At 36.7% G+C, this 17,134-nt stretch overlaps 1 protein-coding gene across 1 annotated transcript; it reads left to right on the forward strand.

Moving 5' to 3' along the window:
* Nucleotides 1–609: 609 nt before the first annotated feature.
* Nucleotides 610–10,799, forward strand: SmB (small ribonucleoprotein particle protein SmB). Its single transcript, XM_071592054.1, has 5 exons — nt 610–685; nt 853–946; nt 1,589–1,861; nt 5,143–5,325; nt 9,739–10,799. The coding sequence occupies exons 1-5, from the start codon at nt 683–685 to the stop codon at nt 9,846–9,848; spliced, it is 663 nt and encodes a 220-aa protein (XP_071448155.1). The 5' UTR covers nt 610–682; the 3' UTR covers nt 9,849–10,799.
* The last annotated feature ends 6,335 nt before the right edge of the window (nt 10,800–17,134 follow it).

The following is a 17,134-nucleotide window of genomic DNA, read 5'->3' on the forward strand; positions in this document are numbered from 1 at the left end:
AGAAATATATTTAATAAGAATATGCATGATGTTATAATAAATATATGAATTCCCTTATGTTTATAGAATACTGAAAAGAAATTTTTTGGCATAAAATGAAAATACTATATATTCAGTATCCAAGTTACCTACTCACACATATTTAAATTGATATTTAACAATGTGCTTATTTACCATTTTTCAATTAATGCCATTTAGGTTTAAATCAGGGCATACTTTTATGCCATTCTCCATTAAATACTAGGCGGTTGTTTTTAATCAATTGACTGTTCAATGAAGGAACAAATATTCATTAAATTGAGGTATTCAAATAGACACACGTATACATCGAAATGTACCTATTTGTTTTTGTTATACATAATTAAGAATTGCCTTAGGGTTTCTAACATGAACCTGCTGTCAATATTTGAAACCATAATTTCATAAGGTCACTTGAAACATTTTGATAGGCTATTAGTTATTATACGTAGTAGCAGTAAGAATATTACATTGGTTACAGGCATTTTACCACACACTATGAGACAAATTTTTTCGAATTCCCACCACATTGCTTATTTTGATATTCGATTCGCAGCTGTTTTAGAGCGGCTTCGTTAACGTTATGCTTGTGTTTAACGCTTGTGTTGGTGAGGTGACCGGGGAAAATTTTGTTTGAGTTTAATCCGGATTCATCTGCGTCAAAATGGTAAGTAAGAACCTAAAAGTATAATTTAGCGTAATTTAATAACGACTTTAATTCATGCATTGACATATGGAGACGAAATCTTGACGTAAAATAACGAATTCATCTTCATATATTTCTCCTAAATTTTGTGGCTTTCAATTAATTACATTCCAATTTCTTTATGAAAGACTATCGGGAAGAATAATAAAATGCTCCAGCATATAAACTACCGTGTGAGAGTAATACTTCAAGATTCACGGACATTTATAGGAACCTTCAAAGGTAAGATTAACCATGACTTCTTACAAAAGTTTGCCAACCTTCGTTAATTCTGTACATGTTGAATTGTACATGAAACAGAAGTTCTGAAGTTCGTTTTTATTCAACGCGAAACTCACAAGCAAGTTGAAATTCTCTTTGTAATCCACTACTTGACGAGAAAGCAAGTGTAAATATGAGTGAATTCAACACACAAGTTCGAAGGTATCGTTTGTATCAGTGAATTAATGTGTATACTATAATTTGTATATTATACCAAATGATAAGAAGTTAAATTTTTAATAATATTCCTTCGAATAATATATTTATTGCGGTTATGAATGCAAAGTGGATTCCTAACATTTTTTAAGAATGGGGGACGTACTTATTTTTACGAATTTAATGGAGAAGACCCAGATTAATCAAATATAGAAATTTTGGCTGCGAGTTATCTCACCGCCACCAGATGAAGAAAAATATTAATTGTTTAGATAAAGTAAAGTGTAATGAGGGAATAAATAATGTGTAATTGGTAACTGTAATAGAGAATTAGATATTATTGGCCAGTAAATACTATGGGGTTCAGATTCCTGGGAGATTTGTAAGATCTGTGATTTTGTTGAATGCAAACAATTCGGAGCTTAACAAAAATTGTTATTTTTGTAGCATTTGACAAGCACATGAACTTGATACTTGGAGATTGTGAAGAGTTTCGTAAGATTAAGGCCAAGACCTCAAAACAACCAGATCGTGATGAGAAGAGAACGCTTGGATTCCTCCTGATGCGTGGTGAGAATATTGTGTCTTTGACGGTCGAAGGACCTCCACCACCTGAGGAAGGCCTTCCCAGGGTTCCCATCCCTGGAGCTGCCCCTGGACCTGGAATGGGCCGAGCAGCAGGCAGAGGAGTACCAGCTGGAGCCACTGGTGTTCCTGCAGGTGTGTTTTCAAATGCTGTTAAATTTTAAAAACTAAATTTAGGTTGTCACATAATTATGACTAACTTAACTGATAAATATGGATGCTATCTGTGAACGATTAAGCTGTTGCATGAACTTAAAATGCTCCTCTTCTCGAAAGTGAATTTTTGCTTGATACTGTTTTGATTTCTCATCCTTTCACACCTCCAGCTTCTTGGATTCTTCTTCTTATACAACCTTCCAATGCAATTACCTCTCAGTATCTAGTTCCTCTCAACAATTTTATCTTCTCCCTTTCTTTTCCTGAAAATGCCTTGTTTTTCCTTTTGAGCAGCATTCTTTATCCATGCCTGCAATCGAAGATGAGAAAATTCTATAATCTATGATCTTCTTTTTCATAAATGATCATTTTACATTGCTGTGAATGTTACGCTCAATATTGATACATCTGTTAATGGCTATTGGAGTTTTCATTTATTCAATTCAACGTTATGCTCAGTGTCAACTTGTTCAGCATAATGCTCTTCATCTATTTACTCAATCAATGCTTTAAATACTTCTCTTTGTAATTGCTTTTAACTTGGTCTCTTAATGTACCCTCAATTTCAATGCTGTTTAACCCATTTTTGTTACAAATTCCACTTAAATATGTGGTCTGCCATAGTTACCTGTTTCTTTCTTGCTACCTGTGATGTTTAACCCTTCATGTTAGCAGTTCAATTCCATTTTATTACATGATGGGCTTTAGTTTTCAGTCCTGCCTGCTTATAGAGAAATCTGCAACACTCATTTGGCCAAATTTGTTGCAGAAAATTCAGTAGTTGACTGTTACATTAAAGTATTCTTTAATTCTTTGAATGGAAAAGCCAATTACAGTGAGCATAATGTAGTATAGGGTGAAACAATTTTCATTATTCTTTGCCTAAGGGTCATTTAACCACAGTTCTGTGTAGTAGACATCAGGCATATGCCATTTGTCCAACCACTGCAATAACACCATACATTGGATGTATTAAACTGATCTTAGGCATATCTTGAGACACACATTTTTATTTTCTAATCATTAGTCCACATTAGATTCATCTTACATTTGAGTCCTTAATGCATTTAATAAGAATTGCTGACTATCTAGGTAAAGCCTTTCTAAATCATTCTAAATTTAGCATTTCATTGCTAAATTTAACTGAGTTAATGATTTCTTTCATACCTACATTCTAACTCATGATTATACCTGCCTTACAATTCCCATTGTATAGTAAGTATAATACTATTTCCATTGCATAGCATGAGAGCTTCATTCTTTGTTGCCTTTTCATGTTGTGAAATTGTGCTGTTTGAAAAAAAAAGAAAATGAAGAATAGATAGGTTTGTTTGTGGATAACAATCTCTGGGATTAAATACAGCAAAATATTTTATGTGAAAGTATTTACCTACCAACTGAAAATAATTTCATATTCTTCTGAATTTCTTTATCAATCTGTTTTCGTGAAAGATTTCTGTTGAAATCAAAAAAGCACTTCAAAAAATAACTTGGCCTTTACTGATCAAATGCATGTTTAGCAGGTAAAAATTTAAAACATTTGCCTACTAGTCTTTATGGTTTTTTTGCTAAGATTGTAATGCCATCACTATTGCATTATCCTCATTCTCCCTGCCTAATTGCTTTGATGCCCATTCCTTGTGGATCTTTTAATGCTTAATTCCAATGGTGTAATGAACAGTAATGAGCTTGTGTCCTTGTTAAACTTCTGCATATTTGCTCCCGTTTTCATTCTCTCTCTTTTATTAACAGTGTGGGACTTGGTTATGTTGACTTGATAGATTGTTTATCTTTTTGTTCTCCCAATTTTTCCTGGTTATTTGAATGTCTTGGCGCATGTAGCATTGTCATGCACTTTCTCCAGTGCCATGAATACCCCATGTTACATCTTCTGTTTTATCCTTTGGGAGGGCACGGTCTTTCACATAGCATTATTCTTCCACAAAATGTGTTTTTCTCACCAATCATTTTCACCTGTTCTACCAAAAGCTGACGTATTTTAGATGTGCCACACCATGTGTACTAATTTAAAGTGCCTTGAGGCTCTATTTTCATTTTTGTTAGTCTTGCAGTAATTGTCCTTTTTGAAGTTCTCTGGCATGTTTGGCTCTACTTCCAAATGCATCAAACCTGGGCAGTTTAACATTTGCATGTTATAGTTTTTAAATATTGAATTAGATATTAGGTTTTATAGGTGTATTAATTCAACTAAAAGTTAATTGCTACTGTACCTTGTATTGCACATATCTGTCTAAAAATCAATGCCTCCCTTGTTAGGTTTTTCTAAATTGGTGTCTACTACAGATCTCACATTAGCTGCTTTTGAATTTTGCATGATATAAAAGCACGATTTGATAGCAAACCTTGGCCAAATGATGTCAAAATGTGATTATTTAAGAGTTCTTCATGTAAGTTGAGAGGGGAATGATTCCCAGGATGCCCTGTTTTGGGGGAACGTGTGTCCTATGTCCCTTAGATTCTATGTCAGGGATGATGAACCTTTTGGTGGTTGACTGCCAAAGTTTATGAAATAAATAAGAGTATTCTTTCAACTTGCTTGCCAACCCATCAAATGAGACAGATATCAATTTTTTAATGTCTTTTAGAAACATAGAGTGGTTTTATAATAAATAGCAATTTTTATATAGTATCCACAATTATTTGTTTTTATGTAAATATTTTAGTAGAGCTTATTGCGAAGATAATCATATGAATCAAATATCATAGAAAATTTCTATCAGTCATGTATTAGAACTTCTTCTTGGGATATAAATTGCCTTTAGGTAGAGGAATAAGACCATGTTTGGAACTAATAATGTTGATTCTCCTTGAGTTCAGAGAAAAATAGACTAATTATTTCCCTGTGGAAACATACTTCATAAGCAAAAAGAGCTTCAATGAAAGAAAGAGAGCACTCCAGTGGTGGTATTGAAGCAATGGTTATGTTCTGACATATGAGAACAATGTTTAGCATGCTGGGATGCGGCATTATACAGCAGAGAAAATTTTTGACTACTCTTTAAGTCAATGGTATTGTTCCAAAGGCATGTCGCAAAAGGTCACTAGCATATATGACTCTCTTCTTTGTCTCTCCAACTTAGATCAATTGTAGTTGCTAATGCGACCATGGAATGGCCCGTAGTGCCTTCCCAGTACATCAAAATAATTGCTCTGCATGCCAATTTTGCCCAAGTACACATTGCTTTTGATGCTACCATTTGTTATGTATATTTGCCTAATGATCTTTCCGTTGTAAATAGGCCTACAAGGACCAGTTAGAGGTGTTGGTGGGCCGTCGCAGCAGGTGATGACTCCTGGTGGGCGAGCAGGGCCCCAGGTGTCAGCCCCACCCCAGATCCGGCCACAGCAGCCACCACCTCCACGCATGCCTCCTGTCGGAGGCCCACCTCCAGGAATGATGGGCCCACCACCGGGAATGATGGGTGAGTAATTCTATTGACTATGTGATGCTTTCAACGGGCAACACTGGTGGGAAATTATAACTGCTAATTCAGTGCGAGTGGAAATTTGTGTAATTACAAAAGAGACAAAAAATCTAAGCAAGGGTAACTATTGTATGCAGTTTTTTTCCATATCGTTTTAAGTTAAAAAAATCCAATGGAGGTATGACTATGACCAAAGGCCATGTTAGAACTCTGTCTTCATTTGTGGTATTTTCCTTGTTTTATGTGAAAGTTTTGCTCAAAAGTTTTAGCTAAGTATATGCTAATTTTAAAACAAATTCAAAAATCATAATAACTTAGTGTTTTAATACTTAACAGAATGTGAAATACCAGGCAAGACAAGGAAGGAGCAACTTATCTTTGTATTGAATTCTGTGGCAAAACACTTATTTTTTCTGATGTTATGGATGCATAAAAATTTCATGACATTAAGCCTGAACCATAAAATTTACTTGACACTTTTTATGTTAGTGTCAGGTAATGCTATTTGATTTAAAATATTCTCTTCCTAACCCCTTTTTTTTACTAATATTACAGTGGTCCCCAAGTGTTTTGACTAGTATATGCATATTGCCTGTAAACCATCTTCCTTGGCTACTCCACCAAAAGTCTCTTCATGGCAGTCCTTTTCAGTTAATATCCTGCAGGGCGATCCATTTTCATAATTTGATGTAAAAGATATGTTAACCGTGGAAAGCTTGTTACAGTCTTGTTACAGTAGAATTAAACAATCTCTTCCTGCAGAGAACTCTTTCACTGGTGAAGTTCAGGCTAGGCTTACGGAAGGAAATGTTAGTACAGTGTACACTTTTGTTACAGTGACTATTTGTGATTATGTCAAAAATGCTCCCAACAATGTCTGGCAAGCCCTGGTATAATTTGTAATTAATTTGTCGTTTGGGAACCCATCCTCTGCTGACAGTTGAAAGATATGAGCTCAACGGGATATGACCGAATTGTGATTTTCAGGGACATCCCCGTCACATCAAGTTTTTGTGTTGAGTTTACCTAAATTCACTGCTCTGTCATTTAACAACAGAAAAGTCATTACTTGTAAACAGTTACCATCAAGAAAGCATACTGTCGAGCCAAAATAATTATCATCGTCAGAAAATGTCTATTTGTCTGAAATGATGGTGACAAATTTGGCTTCTTGGAAAACACAGTTTGTCTCTTGTCTTTATTTTTAACAGTTGAGTAGTTCAGGGGTTTGCAAAATTCTTTTGCAATGTTAATAAGTGGCAAGGCTCAAGATGTTCATATGTAAGTTTCTGAAAATGTTTGTCCTCCGTTGATAGATAGATAAATGTCTTTATTCAGGTGAAATTGAGACCATTTAACCCTTAATGGATATTGCTGATGCGTCTTCATAAACGTTTTCTGAAAATAAAAAAGTGATATCCTTATTCTACTAGCCTCTTGTTTGAAATATGTTTTAACTCAACAAAGGTCATAAGAATGGGCTGGTACGGTGACATCTTGACTGGAGGAGGGCAGGTTTTAACACACTAGAAACTGACCTTGAAAGCACCATGTGGATGAATGTCCTCGCCAACACCTGGCCATTAGAACTTAATTGTACCTTGGGAAAGCTCTCTTCCTAATGGCAGTGGTAGGCCAAATATACTGATTTGTTAGCATTGTGGCAAATAGGAAATTAGATGGAACAGATTACTATTGCGGGAAAAAACAGCGCTGAAGGAATTGAACAAAGTGATAAATAGTAGGAAGAACAGGATATTTAGTATCTTCGGGATGTTTCTCTGTATGAAGTCATGACTCCAGTAGTAAGCATACATTTGTAAGAAGCCAGATTATTTTCCTCATGTTAGTCATTCCTTAATTTTTTTAGTATTTTTTTAATTCTGTACTGTAATTACTAAATGATGGATTATTCCATTCAATGTGTTAACATCTCTTCTATCTTAATATTCTTGGGTACGCCTCTGGGCACCCTCGGCTTCACCCAAGCTGTGTAAATGTGAGGGTACCAGATCTTCCTGTGAAACCATAGGCAGCCCAGGGATAGGAACTGGCCCCTGTAATCTGATATTTGAATTTCACATGCTCTTGAGCTTAGTATCGGGTAAGCTCAACACTCACCTATGACCTTTTTTGAAAGTCAATATGCGTACTCTAATCAAAGACAAGTTTGACCTATGTACAAGGACACTGCAGCATCATTTACGGCCATGAAATTTTGGGCTGCAGAGTCTAAACTTGGTTTTACCGGCTTGGCTGATGGTGATTGTTCGGAATTGGAATGGCAAAAAACCAAGACAACCACCAATATTATCGAAAAAATTCACCAAATGGTACTGGATGAACGTCAAATTAAGGTTAAAGATATAGAAGAGGCTATGGGCATATCAAAAGAATGCATTTGTCTTACATATAATGGCTGAAGAATTGGACTTACGTAAGCTAGCCACACCGTTGCTCACTTAGGACCAAACACAAAACAAAATAGACATCTCCAAGGCCCTGTTGTAGCAGTTTAAGCGAAGTGAGCCAGATTTTGTGTCAATTCACAATAATGAAGATGGAACTTGTATCCACCACTACACTTCTAAGGGGAAATAACAGTCAAAACAGTGGTCTGCTAAGAGTGAACCTGCTCTGAAAAAGGCGAAGGTGGTTCCATTGGCGTTCCTTCCTTCCAGGAAGGTAAGGGTGACTGTTTTCTGGGATAGTCACCAAATTCTGTTCATCCATTATCTTCAAAAAGGTCAAAAAATGGAGAGTATTACACCTCATTACTTGACAAGCTGAAGGCAAAAATTCTAAAAAATGACCAAATTTGAAGAAGAAGAGTTTTTCCATCAGGACAACAGTCTTGCTTGCACTTTGGTGGTCACCATGGCTAAAATTCATGAATTTGCCCTTCTAAATTGTTGACCACTCACTGTATTCAGCAGTTCTAGCCCCAGTGACATTTTCCTATTTTCTGAATGAGAAGTTTTGCTTAGAGGACAAAGATTTACATTGGGCAAATACTTAAATGCTTTTGCAGAGAAAGACTAGGAGGGTTGCTATTTATATTTTGCACCTTGACAGCAGTAATTACTTATTACAGTGCTATGATTTTTTACAACTTTCGTCGTGAATTATTAAGACAGGAGTGCATCAATCAACTTAGTTCCACATTTGGTGATGAAGCCCCATTCCTTGCCACTGCGAAATGCTGGAATAACGAATTCCATCATGGCTGCCATTCGCTCAGCAATGAAAGTCATGAAGGTCGTCCAAAATCAGTTGTTGTGACAGAAAACATTGATGACGTACAAGAACTAGTGAAGGAAGATCGTCATGTGACTTATTGTGTGATTTAGGCATCCTTGGAGTTAGTATGACAAGCATCAATAAGGTTTTGCATGAACATTTAGCTGTGAAAAAAATTTGTTCACGGGATCCCGCATAATTTGACAAAAGTTTGAAAAGATTCTTGTGTCAATTGGTGCGAAGAAATGCTCAAAAAATACAATCGCAGTTATCAAAAGCTGTTTACATCTACACAGGTGACCAATCTTGGATGTATGCCTATGAGCCCGAAACAAAACAGCAATCCACTGTATGGGTCTTCCAAGACGAGCCAAATCCGACAGAAGTGATTCGTGCATGAAGCACATCGAAGCAAATGGTCGCCTGTTTATTTGGAATAACTGGACATGTGGCAACCGTACCGTTAGAGCAAAGTAGAACCGTGAATTCTGAATGGTTTCTGAGCATTTGTTTGCCAGAATTGCATGGTGCAATACGGAAAAAGAAGCGGCAACAGGATAATCCTTCATCTGGACAAGGCAGGCTCTCACAAATCGGCTGAAACAACTACCTATTTGACTGGCCAAAACCTCGAATTGATGGGTCGTCCTCTGTGTAACCCTGATTTAGCACCAAATGACTTCTTTTTATTCCCGTTCATCCAGAAAAAGTTGGGTGGCCAACGTTTTTTGGCACCTGAAGAAGCTGTTGATGCATTCAAAAACCATGTTTTGGAGGTAACTCAAGCGAATTGGAAAAAGTGTTACAAAAATTGGTCGAGCGCTTGCAAAAGTGTATTGATTTTTATGGAAAATACTTCAAAAAAACAAAAAAGCCATTTTCAACAGTAAATTACTGTCTCTTCATTATTAGGCTGAAAATATAAATAGCAACCCTCATACTATTATTACTACTATTTGTATGGGTAAAAAAAGCTGAGTATCACTGGGAAAAGTGTATTGATTTTAAAAAAGAATGTTGAAAAATAACAATAAATTTGAAGGAAAAAAGTCATTTATTTGTTAGGTCTGAAGCTCTTCAGACTGCCGTTTTATGATCATTATCATTCGATGATGCATATAATATTTTGAAGTGTGATTTCTCAGTTTTTCCCTTGTGTTGCAATTACAGGACTCCCTCCCCAGATGGCCATGGGAAGGGGTGGACCGATGCCACCACCAGTTCCTGGAATGCGAGGACCACCTCCACCTGGGATGATGCGTGGTGCACGTTGGATGTAGGACTTCAAATGCATGGCATCTCTCCTACTCCGAGGTCTTCTTATCAGATGGTCGCTGATTGAATCACACACTCATTCTCCTCTTGTGGAGGGTGGATTTCACAAAGAGGAAGATGTGTGAATCACTCCTGGATGCGTTTATTTCATATGATTTCCCAATGGAAAATGACACTATTTGTGGAGCAATGTGCATGGGGCCCAAAACTATTCCTCAAGTTGGGTGAACCTGGCTCATAATGGGCTCGCACAGTGAGTGACACGTACCGTGTTTTCTAGAGAAAAATATTGTTTCATCTGTGCAAACTGAAAGAAAAAAAGTTTTTTATGATATCAAAGTTGGACTTGGTATTAATCACACTCAATTAATTCCAGAGTTAATTTTCTTACAGTCATCAACCCTTTTTATGTAATGTTTCACTGTGTATAGACTTTGGACTTATTAAATATAAAAATAATAATATAGAGGAAGATAAGTTTGATAATTCAGTTATTGTATCATTTCAGTGATAATGTTTTATGAATGGCTTTTTAAGTTTACAACCTTATTCGGATGCAGAAGTGATGACGTCTGATTGCAGCCTAAACATGACTAAGTTGTGAAGGGTATAGTTTTTTTCTTAACAACCTTGTGGAGTACCTTACTTTTGCTGTTTGGAATAATGAGAATGTGTTGTGTAGTCTCCTGCAGGTCTACATCAGATCTTACTATGCCCTTGATTTATTTCAGTATGCCACTTTGGTAACCATGATAAGCTTATTTATATGAATATATGGTATGCCATTGTTATGCCAAGTGTTTGTAAGTTTGACCTTTGATGATAAAAGAAGTTGGCTGCACTTGTATTTGGCTATCAAACCTGTGAGGATACTGCAAGATTACAGTTACAACATAGTCTTGTAGAATACCATGTTTATTATTTTTTCCTTTTATTAAAGATACGAACTTTTATTTACCAAGGAAACGAATCAATTTTTAATGATAATATTAACTTCTTGTTACATGATATCAGTTTCAATTTTGATGTGGAATCTGTTGCAAGTGTTTCTGCTCTGTTGCCTGATTGCTGATTGGGTTCCAGGAGAAAATATTTTTTGTTTCCAAATGTTCGTATCACTTTGTATGCGAAGTTGAATATGATGATTCAGTCAACCCTGGATAAACAAAAGCATGAAGACAGAAGTCTTCCAGGGGAAAGAATTTATTGCTGTCAGCTAGCTTTGCTACACTGTAGCAGCATCTGGATGGACCCTGCCCATTTCAGTCCAGATGATGCTACAGTGTAGCAAAATTAGTCTACGACAATAAATTCTTTCCTGTGGAAACTCAAATCCTTTGATTCTGTCTTCGTACTTTACAAATGGATATCCAAAAAGTATCAGCCCAACCATCTCTCGAACTGGATAAATTGTAATTGAGCCATGCTGCAAAATTGGAGCCCAGTACCTACTCTCATGTTCTTGGGTTGTTCTGAAAAGCATGTTGAGTTCTCTTATGGTTGACTCCCATATTAACTCAAAAACATCTTTGGACACTAAAACTGGGGTTCCTATGGAGTTCCAATGGTACTAGGGGAGAATCAGACGTTGCCCCACCTTATGTCTGAATGGGGAATCCCCAGTGTTGACTAATCGAATGCTATGCTACCAGCGTCAATACTTAATTGACACCTGGTGTACAAATCTCAGCATCATTCTGGGAAATAATGGATTTGGGTCTAGTGTTGGAAACCTTGATGTACCTTTCACCAGGCTGCAGCAACTCATCACTTGCAAGTATCATCTTGAACACTGCTACCATTTACTACACCCTGAATTTGATTATATGTTGATACCAAGAGCTTATAATATCAAATATCAATTTTTAAATAGAATAATGAATGTATGGTGCATTAGAATCACACAAGTTGGGGACCTCTAGTAATGAAATTAATGCAATAAGAAAGGCTTAGAAACTAGGTCATTGAAGCAAGATGATAGGCACAGATTTGTTGCATTTGAAATTTATGAGGGTGCTTCCAGAAGTACCTGACCCAGCAAAGAAAACACATTTTGGAAAAAAAATTTATTTATTTTCAACATAATCTCCTTTCAGCTCCATACACTTTTCCCAGCGATGTTCAATAAGTTTTTACCCTTTCTATAATAGGAACTGTCTTGCTCCTCAAAATAACCATCAACTGCCAACATCACTTCTTCACGTTTGGAAAATAGTTGACCACCGAGCCATTTTTTCAACAAGTTTTAAGTTCAAGTTTGCGAACAGAAAATGATTCGAGGGGGCTAAATCTGGCGAAAAGGGTGCATGAGGTTGTGATTCAAACTTGAATTCATGAATTTTGGCCATTGCAATAACGGATTTGTGAGCTGGTGATTTGTCACAACACTTTCTTCTTAGCCAAATGCGACCACTTCTGCTTGATTTTTTTTGCTCAAATGTTGCAATGAGTTCGCATTATGCTCGCCATTGGTGGTTTTTCCTTTTTCAAGATAGTCAACGAAAATTATCACACGCGCATTCTAAAAAAACCGACGCCAAGACCTTGCCTGCAGATGAAACTGTCTTGCCTTCTTTGAAACCGGTTCTCACTTTTGAATCCATTGTTTTGATTGTTCTTTTGTCTCTGGTGTGAAGTAATGGACCCATGTTTCATCCATGGTTATGAAACTGCAAAAATTCTGCTTTGTTGCTGTGAAACTTCGCTAAACACTCTATTGAAACTTCTTTACAACACAGGTTTTGCTTGAGTGTGAGCAAATGTGGCTCATGGCTTTCTCATGTCCAAATTTTCAGTTAATATGCAATGTACCACACTTTTTGAAATGCCTACTATGTCTGCTAGCTCCTGCAATTTCAGTGGATGATCATCCAGTATCACTTTGTGGATTTTCTTCACTGTTTCTGGAGTCGTCACCTCATTTGGTCGACCAATGCGATGCTCGTCTTGACTGCTCGTATGTCCTTGTTTAAACTCAGCTACCCAATATTTTACTGTTATCAACAAAGGAGCAGACTCAGCCAGAGTAGAATCCAGTTCAGCTTTTATATTGGTTTGGCTGAGGCCTTTCAAATAAAAGTATTGTATCACAATGATGATGATGGCTAATTTTCTCCATTTTCACAAATTCACGGAAAACTTTCACTATTGATGGCTGCCAAACAAATACTATACAACGTGGTGCACTTAAACTAGAAACATGTGCTGTTATAAATAAAAATATTACTGATTACGTACTTTCTAATGCAGTGATATTATTCAAACAACTACCGCTGTCTCTAGTTCAGGCTAGGTACTTATGGGATTACCCTCGTGAGTAGAAGGGTGAAAAAGATAAAATGGTAGGATAGGAAATCAAATGAAGTACGTCAAAGTAAGAAGTGCAACAATGTTCTATTCTTCCCTGTGGTGAGGGAGGAGAGGACATTGTTGGGATAAAGGCAAAGAACGCAGGAATGATGGAAGAAGAGCATTTTGATAGGTGATTTGAGTGATGAAGACAGTTGTAAGAGGAAGAGTTAAGGTATGCAAAGTAGGGGTAGGAAAAGGTTACGGATGATTGGGGGAATGAAAGAAGTTGGTATGTACGTGGAGTGGGTGAAGTTTATTATTGTGTGGGGTGTCAGGTTTTGGCTCGTTAAGTGAGGCTAAGAATCATAGGAGTGTATGGTCCATGCTCATCAAAAAAATGTACCATACATGCCAGACTTCCAAATAGTAATAGCAAGGAACTTCGGGTGGCACCAATGCATTGCTACTCACAATTATTTTCCTATTCCTGCAGAACTCAGTTAATGGTGACATTTTATGAAGAACCAATCTAGTTCTTAAGTCTAAAATGTCACTTATGTGAAAAATGCTAAATATAGGATTTGTATCTTAAGATCTTTGTAGACCACCTCACCATAATCCCATCTAATACGTTAATGATGAAAGCATGCCACCTCCGACAAACACCCTCTTCACTTAAAGAGGGTTTTGCTTTGTCATCTCTTAAGTTATTATCATGCATCAGGTCTTTTTGAGTAATAAAACAGAGTCTGTAGGCTATTAATTATGTTTTAGGCAGATTCTCCGCATATGCAACAAGCTTGTGAATGTGGGTATTTGCTTTTGTAGCCTTTGAATTGGGCTCGGAAAGTTCATGAATCACTGACTGCTGACTGGGTACTTATCTGTTAAGTTGAAGATTTGATTAGCCATTTTGTGAACTACAGACAAGCCATTGGCCTAATATCAACTTATTTTAATGTATTATTTGGATTAGCCTGGCGTGAATGCATACGTTTATGATTTTTTAAATTATATTTGGGGATGGAGTTGCTGTGATGGATAGTGTACTGGTTTTACACTCTTGAGGGACAGATTTAGATGCTGGTGTTGGTAAAATATTTCAGTCTTACCCTGATCCCCACTCTGGTGAATTATGGAAAGCAAAGCATTTATGTTTGAATATGCCGTGCATCAGATAAGATGTAATATTGTGTAACGCTCTGGTGCTTTCATTTATTTTCAGAGTAAAATATTGCTGTCAGCAAAAGTTTCCCTTGCCCTTCCCTCATTCTTGGAACATCCTACCTCCATAAAAATTACCCACTTATCCCCAATGACCAAAATGAACTTGGCTATGCGTTTGCCTCTCCCAATACCTGCAAATCCTATGGTTATTTCTTTTTACGGGATATTTACATGAAAAACATTTGGGAGGTGTGCAATTGAGATGGATTTAGGTCTTTTTTTTACACTTTCCTGTACTTGGCTTGCAAAATTCCTCATTTAAAATCTAGGGATCAGTATAATTGATAATGGCAATATCTAGGAAGAGAAAAGGCCTACTTGAGAAGAATATTTCCTGCAACAACGGTATTTATGAAAGGAAACAGCAGCGAGAGCTTCAAATTAGCTACTTTTGGATATGAATCAGAGAAAATTGGGTAACAGGAAGTTTAATTGGTAAAAGTGGCAGAATTTCCCCCCTTTGCTGGCAGTCTCAGAGTTCACTTATTATTATGCCTTAAGGTCGAGGGAATGCCCAGGTCAAGGAAGATGGAATGCAGCTGTCCTCAATAAAGTGAGTCTATTGTTTTCAAAAATATAAAGCCATGTCAGCAGTATGAACCATTCACTTATTCCCAAGACTTCAAGAGAAACAGGTGGTCAGTGTTAGGCTCCCAGAGGACCAAAGTTGTATGCCATGAAGCAAAAAGTAAGTTGCCATCCCCATGAGCTTGCTTTTATTATTTGTAGCTTTTTGATAGTTGGAATTTCAGCATATTTTCTTGAGAGTCAACAAAATAAACAAATGAGAGATTGTATATTTGTGAACATTCTAATTTCTCCAATTTACAGGCATTTGACCAAACTAAACCAAAGTTTTCCCATAGAGAAATCTTTTGCAAATTTAATTATCCACATGTGAGGCCTGTCTAGAAAGGATCCAGCTGTGCAATATTTGGAGAAAAATAGCCTGCCTAGAACAATGAGGCCTTATCCCGTTTGAAGTGCTCCCCCTGGGACCTCGTGCACTTATCTCAGTGTCTTTTCCTTTTTTTCAAAACAATCGGGGAAGTACTTTTTTGGAATGGTCATCAGCTGCCTTGTCACATTCTCTTTAATCTTGTCAATGTCAAGAATTTTGTGCTGCAGTTGTAGGGGACTTGCTCCAAGCTGTAAATGATGACCCAGGTTTTCTAAAAAAAAGATCATAACTGGAGTAGAGAAACGGGTCTATGGCTATGACCCTAAAACCAAAGCCCAGTCTTCCCAACAGTTACATGATGAGATAAAAGAAAATATGATGCAATATTAACTTAGAGGAATTGGTATAAGTCTCATTTTTAAGTCATCAAATATGGATAGTCAAAGTCGATTAATATTGTTGGATCATCGACTAAGAAAGTTTATCCTGTAAACTGAGAAATAAGTGACGTGCTACTGATGCAATAATAATCACTGGTTCATCCAGGAGCTAAAACTTTGCCTATTCTTCGATGACAAAGATTAAATTATAATTGTAAATTGTTTCAAGGCAATATAAGTGTCACCTCTAGGTAAGAATATTTAAAATATTTGTCTATGATAACCTCAATCGTTTGAAATGATTTACAGCCTGATTATCTTCATACTTATTCTGTATAATAAAAAAATATTTAATACTGTCTTTAGTAGAAATGTGATAATACATTTTAATGAACATACCTTAGGATTATAAATCAATATGGCATTGAATGGGTTTTGGCAAATAACAGAATTATGAATTCAATAGTTTTTCAGTGATGAAATTCCTCCAATAATTTATTAAACAATTTGGTTCGGAAATCTAAATTTGAAAAATACTCCATGAACTTAAATTAAAGAGAATACCTGAATTTTTCAAAATCTTTCTCTTGTGCTCTCAATATGATCAAATCTGATTTCCTAGTTTTTGTAATCTGTTTATACTCTCATTATAGGGTGGTGGTGGCGTAATGAGTAGAACGTTGGGTTACAGGCCGGAGGGTCTGGGTTCAAATACAGTTTACTTTGGTCACCCTTTACTCCACCCAAACTCATTTTTCAAGCACCTACTAGATCCTCTTTCTGGGAAACCACTGGACATGGAGGGAATCAGGAACTGGCCCTCGTATCCTGATATATGAAGTTCACATGCCATGTTTGACATGGAATGAGGTGAGCTTAACCCTATTTTTCAAACTAGCCTTTGGGTTGATGGAGTATCTTTGTTTATATCCCAGTTATGAGGAGCAGGTACTCAGCTAATAAATGCAGTTCTGGAACCAGTCAAAAGCAGCAAAATGAGTGCAATTGATACTGTTGGGTAATTTTGTTGTTTAAGCTGCATGGTAGCTCAGTGGTTAGCACGGTTGGCATTGAACCGGTGGTTCCGGTGATTCCTATGGTCACTCCATTTACCTTCAAGGTCATTGTGATTTTCTGGTTACCAGGATTTTCTATGGAGATCACAGGAATAGGTAGTGAATGCTACATTGCACTTAATTGTTCATGCTTTGTACAAGTCGTAGTACAAAGTGGGGGTTCTACTGTTGCATATTAAAAAAAGGCTCAATTTCTCTACAAGTGGCTCTTGTTTCATATTGGGTTAATTCTCAAACCAAGAACTAAGCAGATAATAATTCTGAGGGGATTGATGTTTCTGGGATAAAATGTCCATGGATATGTACCAAGTATGGGAAGATGTCAAAATATTTGTAGCTTTAGAACGTGAAAGTAGACGGACGATAATAAATGTATTAACATCACATGAAATTCGCTTGGACTGGACACGTTTCAT

The sequence above is a fragment of the Hetaerina americana genome, unplaced genomic scaffold (assembly GCF_022747635.1).
Source record: "Hetaerina americana unplaced genomic scaffold, ioHetAmer1.1.p SCAF_5, whole genome shotgun sequence".
Classification (NCBI taxonomy): Eukaryota; Metazoa; Arthropoda; class Insecta; order Odonata; family Calopterygidae; genus Hetaerina; species Hetaerina americana.

What these genes read in the sequence shown, in the direction of transcription:
- SmB (XM_071592054.1), top strand. An exon ending in AGCCACTGGTGTTCCTGCAG is followed by an intron (nt 1,862 to 5,142) that starts GTGTGTTTTCAA and finishes CGTTGTAAATAG; the next exon opens with GCCTACAAGGACCAGTTAGA. An exon ending in CCCACCACCGGGAATGATGG is followed by an intron (nt 5,326 to 9,738) that starts GTGAGTAATTCT and finishes TTGCAATTACAG; the next exon opens with GACTCCCTCCCCAGATGGCC.